The sequence below is a fragment of the Pelodiscus sinensis genome, chromosome 9, assembly GCF_049634645.1.
Source record: "Pelodiscus sinensis isolate JC-2024 chromosome 9, ASM4963464v1, whole genome shotgun sequence".
Taxonomy (NCBI): Eukaryota; Metazoa; Chordata; order Testudines; family Trionychidae; genus Pelodiscus; species Pelodiscus sinensis.
In genome coordinates, this window is record NC_134719.1 from 46,599,691 (window position 1) to 46,605,690 (window position 6,000).

A 6,000-nucleotide genomic window follows, 5' to 3' on the forward strand; every position below is an offset into this window, starting at 1 on the left:
GTGGACAAAGTATATTCCAGCATCAATGAGAATGCTTTGCTAATAGTACTAGAGGTTTAAATGTAGCATCTCTTAGCCTGAGGTCATATGACCTCAACTGTTGGATGCTAAGGTGGTTTCTCATATAGCCAGCAGGCCTAAACTATGTAGGGCTTTATGAATATAGTTGACATCTTGAATCAGCTGAACCATAAGCAAATAGGCAACCAGTGCAGTAGGTTTGCTGCAGCTGATTCCCTCTAACAAGGAAGTAGCCATCTCTATGCCACTTGTTATTTTGGAGTGTTCTTTAAATGTGGCCTGATATCGGTAGGTCTACACTACAGCAAAGGACCCACAGCTTGGCCACAGCTGGCACTAGTCAGCTGACTTGGACTCACAGGGTGCATCTACACAACACCATAACTCGAAATAAAATATGCAATTTCAGCTACGCAAATTGCATATCTTATTTTGATGTTATTTTGAAATAGCTTATTTCATTATTCATTACACCGTACCAAATTTTGAAATAAAGTGCTATTCCAAAATGTTCCTTACTCCTTGTAGAATGAGGTTTACTGGGGCATCGGAATAGCGAGCCCAAAATAATGGGTTTGCTGTGTAGAATGTGGAATAGCTATTTCGGGATACTCCAGTATTCCAAAATAGTGTTGCAGTGTAAACCCACAGAGTTCAGATTGTGGACCTAAATATTGCAATGTAGATGCTTGGTCTTGGGCAGGAGCCCAGGCTCTGAGACTGTGCAAAGGGGTGTGTCTCACAACCCAGTCTCTAGCCTGAGCCCAAACGTCTACACTGAAATTTTGAGCCCCACAGTCCACGTTGCATGATCCTGAGTTTACTGACTCAGGCTCTGGGCTCTGAGACACTCAGTGTCTCCAATTTTTATTGCAGTTTAACCATATCCATATCGACCAGCAAAACATTTAAGCAAGAACTTTAAGTATTGCCATATTCAGAATAGCACTTACCCATGTGCTTATGTGAGGCCTATCCTTAAACCCTATTGACATAAACCACTCCCTAAAGTTAATCCCCTTTTATATGCACTCCTGAATAGAAAGCCTTGCTGAAATGAGCCACCGAGTGCATCACTGCAGTTCTTCAATGCAGAAGTCACAGACACTTAGTCTTGTCCAGTTCTAAAACAAAAGGTTGCAACTGAATAGAAGAGCTCAACTTTTCTTACCTACACCAGCTCTTTCCCTTAGTTAATATATTTTATGGTAGTTATGAGCAAATGATAGCCAAAGCGAAAAGCTAAAATTGATTCTGCTGTACAGCGTGTCAAACAGTAGTGTGTCTGCATCTGAGGTGCAAATTACTGTACTTGTGGCAGACAAGATAAATATTGAATTGTTTGAAAAGAAGCAGAGTGCTGGCCTGAGTCTTTCCATTCAAAGGGAACTTCACAATGATAGAGTAGGTAGGACCAGTGTTTCACTCGAAAAGTTTAAGTTCAGTACCCACGATGGCAGATGTGCTACTGCCTTTAGAATTTAAATAAGGAAAGATGGCATTTTCCTCTGCTCTTCATCAATTTGATCTAGTAAGTTTATGCATATTATTATTTGTAACATACTGTGGGGGTCCTCGGGTCCCCCTTGTCCTTTATTAGTCTCCGAGCACCCCTGAGGTGCGCTCCCGGCTCTATCCCTGCTGCCAGCCAAAAGTACTGCGGGTTTGCAGGGTGGGGGGTCTGGGCCCACCCTCACTCCCAGACCCCAGCCCAGGGCCCTAAGGACAGAGTCACTCTGACCTGTCCCACCGGAGGGGTCAAACCCTTAACCGCCGGTGCGCCGGCATCCGTGCCCTGCCCTGGGCTCCTTCCACCCTGCTGTTCCTACCTGCCTTAAGCTCTCCCCCAACTCCCTAGCTCCCTCCCCCCTCCCCTTCTCCTATTCCCCTGCGGAACTTTATGCCTCCCCCCCCATCCTACTCGGCATCTGACGTCACCCCCTCTCGCCCCCCCACCTCCTCTCTCGTCACTTCCAGCCGCCATCTTGCCTGCGGCCGCCGGGACGCATTGCCTAGCAACACAGGCTTCCGCGCGGGCCGGTGTGTGCAGGGCGGCGCTGCACGGCCCACACACCGTCCTAGGCTACCCGGCCCTCCCTACCAGGGACAACGCGATTGCCGGGTCAGTGCGGGGTGGGCCCGCTTCCAGGGGATGGGGGGGGCCCACCCCGTCACACATACATTAAAAATACTGCGCTCAATGGCGTCTACCATTTGTGGCATTTCATGAGGACAGTTTCTTGTCTAGAAAATACTCTACAGTTAGACATAATTTTCATATCCCACATCAATGAATCTGTAGAGCTGTGCATTAGATGCTTCTGCTGTGCTCACTGTATATAGGCAATGTACCTCCAACCCCCCCAGATCTGAACACTTACAGCTGAATGCAAATTATGGAACTCCAGACCAGTCATTTCCTGGTATGCATGTGAGATGAAATTTGGGAAAGATAATCTTTTGTCCCTCTGACACTCATAGGCTACATCATCATTATGTGAAGATCGATGCTGGTGTTCAATTTAGTGGGTCTAGTATAGATCCATACATCAAATACTGAGGGCAGCTCCAGTTGGTTTCCAGTTTTCCTCCTTTTCTGAGGAGTAAGGGAATCTGACAGGAGTGTTTGCTCCTATCGGCCTTCCACTCTGTGGATGGCACAGAAACACAATTTAATATACGTCATAATTAACATAGCCGGAGTGACATATCTTAATTCGACTTCCGCTGTAGGGTAGACCTGGCCTTAAAGAAAACTGCATGTTAAACAGTCCTCACAAGCAGCCTTGCACCTCTTCTACTCACACGCATTCCTGCCTCACCACTACCTCACCACTTCCATGAGGAACATTGCTTCTTGCTGGCGGAAGGTAGGAAGAACTGCTCTTCTGACACCAGCTCAGGAAGTGTAATCGATTTTAGGGAAAGAAAAACATCAAGTATTCTAGGGGACTCAGTATAAGCAAGACAAGAACCAAAGCTTCCAATGTTATCAATGTTTATTTACTGCTGTATGTATTTGGCTGGGGTGCTCGCACCTCAGTTGTGCCAGTGATAATAGTGGACTTAGGCACCTAAGTACCTTTGTGGATCTGGGCCCTAGTGCCTGTGTTGACAGATGAACCCTTCTGGGAAAGATGTGTCCAATGAGATCAAATTATTTGAAAAAAATCAACTTTTATAACTATATGTTTTATACTGCCTCAGTTCTGCTGCATACCTCTATGCCATGATCTCCTTTAATACTTATCTTAGAAAATAACTGTAATCAATTTTATTTACACTAAAAGTATCACTAGCTGAAAAGTTCAGATTGCAGAAAGTGCAGTACTTCAAAATCTATGTTGGCCCAGTCTGTCCTGTGGTTGTTCTGTGTGAGTTTTCTGTCCAGAGCAAATCAGTCACAAACCAGACTTAGCCAGCTGAGGATTTGGTCACTACAGGTGGTATAATGCAAGCGCCTATTAGTTCCCCATGCATATAGACATATCTAGACACAGGAAGAAGGCTGTTTCAGTTTGTTGCAGGGCTCATTTGGACCCCAGTACTGCAGGAGGGAGTTTAAAGGTAACAAGCAACTACTTCTGCTTCTCCTACAGCACTGCCTCAAGTCAGGCTTAGCCAAACCCAGGACTGAGCCCTGCAAAATTGTTTTATTTTGTTGCTTCTGTACTGCCTTGGGGTTCTTCTTGTCGCTTACATTCAAGGGCCTTGGCAGCTATCAGTGAATCTCTGTGTGTATGATACTTTCACTATAACATTCTTAGGCTGCGCCCTGGAAATGCTATGCCGCGTCCAAAGAATGAGTCCACTTTTCCGAAAAAAATTCAGAAAAGCGGACGCGCTCTTTCGCCCTCCCTGTAAACCTCGTGTCAAAAGAGGGTTTTTTCCCAAAATTTGGCACTGTGTAGACATGACAAATTTCAGAAAAGCCTCTTTCGAAAGAAAAGCAGAAAATCTTGACTTTTCTTTGTAATGTAGACATAGCCTATATCTTATAAGCATGCTATGTTTTTCCCTTCAACAGAAGATCTTTTATACTGTAATTTGCCCACATTGTGTATAAATGAAATTTCTTTATTAACATCATTTTAATTTCTTTAACTCCAATAGAGGATTCTCTCCTAGAGATATTTACAGAGATTTAAAGACTGTTTGTTTATGCAATAGTACAGTGACCATAAAAAAACTTGCATCTTGAAAATAGAAGTTTTAAGAGTCCCCCGTCCCCCCCCAACAATTGTCCTGTTTTGAGATATTTGGAAAAGAACATTGGTACAAGCAATGACTATTTAACACAATACGTCTTCCAGTCAGAAAACTAATCAGAAACTATATTTAAATGTATAATATATATTCACATTAGTTGTCCTGGCTCTAAAGTTTTTTTGTTTGCTTATTTGTTTTTGTTTTTGTTTTAAAGCAGTGTTGGTTTATGTAACTATTTCTATTGATTTTTCTGGATCTGATTTACATTGAGCTGTAAATTGTACAAGTACCAATCTGACTGATGCATCAACAGAAGGTGACCCAGATTACAAAACACTGTACTCTAATGCCAAATCTTCTTTAATGGCAGCTGCTCAAAGCTTTGTCTTATTGCAATTCAGACTCGGTCACAATCACACAGCCTCTTTACACGCACAGTCTTGCTGTCTTCATTTTAAACATGTTCAATAACCACTGTCTTTCATAAACATACATCAGCTTCACCAGCTGAGGCCGTTTAGTCTCCTTGGATTCTATTTAATGCTACCCAGCTGACAACATTACCAAGGAAATCCATTGTGCATACTTCTGCTTATATGGAAGTTTGTTTAAAAGATTTCTTTAATAAAAAGTGATCAGACTAAATATCAACTAGGTTAAAATCAAAGCATTTAAACCCCAAAACATATCAGCTTTGTTTAATCAATTTTCCTGGAGTTGTTTTTTATAAATGATTGTATGGTAGTGCTTAGGCAGTACCATGATGGACACAATAGCAAAACATAATCTAGATGAGTAGTCAGTATAAAAAGTAATATATTGGATTAAGAAACAAAAGCAAAATCTCCAAATTAACACATCATTTTAAAAATTCAGCTTTACATTGACTATTGTCAGGTTGCAAAAGTGCACAGTTTAAAATGGAAGTGTATTTTAAATGAATATTTCTTATTGGTTCCCTAGTACAAAACTTTATTCAAAACAAAACACTTTTGAAAATGCTTTGTTTCTCGTCTAATGTAAGACAGCGTAAACACTCAGATCTCAAAGCCATCTGTGCTATGAATTTATAAAACGTAGAGCTCCCTGGACCAAATCATTTTGGCATCTTTAACCAATAGCTTAGAGGCTTCTTCCTTTCTGCCAGAGGTGTTTATCTTGCCACCTAACCTGGGGACGTGTTAAAATGATAAGAGAAGCACTTACTTTTTAAATGGATGAGCAGCAAAAAACTGAGGTAGAAGATGAGTAGAGAGTTAATTCTTGAATGAGCCATGTTAATCTTGATAGGACATCCTCCTCTAAGTTGCCTGGTTAGGAAGGGGCTGATGCTGATCTTTATTGCTTTCTCTTCACCTCCATGACCAGGATGATAGCCAAGGCAGAGAGTCCACTACATACCATTTCTGCCTGTGACTTTCATCAGCATGTTCATTGCAAACCTACAGACTTTGATTCAAAAGGCAGTTGTGCTTGTTAAGATTTTAGTTGAGCATGTTTGGGTGATTTTTCAAACCTGGTGCAGATTTCTCTGCTGCTGGAATGGAGTCTTTCCCCTGACTTTCTATTATAGAACCAAACCACTAAATGCCTAGCTGAAATTTCACACTGAATTCCAGGGTCATCTTTCAGACTTTCAGAAACAACACATTTTATCCCTTATTTAAGGCTTCATTATATCCCATTAAAGAATTGTTGCTAATAATAATACTTAGTACATTTTGCATTCCTATTCTGTTAAGCCCCCTTGCAAAATGGATCAGAACAATG

The 6,000-nt window shown here is 41.9% G+C and overlaps 1 protein-coding gene across 1 annotated transcript in view; it reads right to left on the minus strand.

The window, feature by feature from the left end:
- CRB1 (crumbs cell polarity complex component 1) overlaps positions 1-5,703 on the minus strand; it is a 173,655-nt gene extending 167,952 nt beyond the window's left edge. The window contains exon 1 of the mRNA XM_075936696.1: positions 5,437-5,703. Coding sequence (XP_075792811.1) covers positions 5,437-5,506 — 70 coding nt within the window. The 5' untranslated portion in view covers positions 5,507-5,703. The remainder of the gene's footprint in view (positions 1-5,436) is intronic.
- Positions 5,704-6,000: the final 297 nt, after the last annotated feature.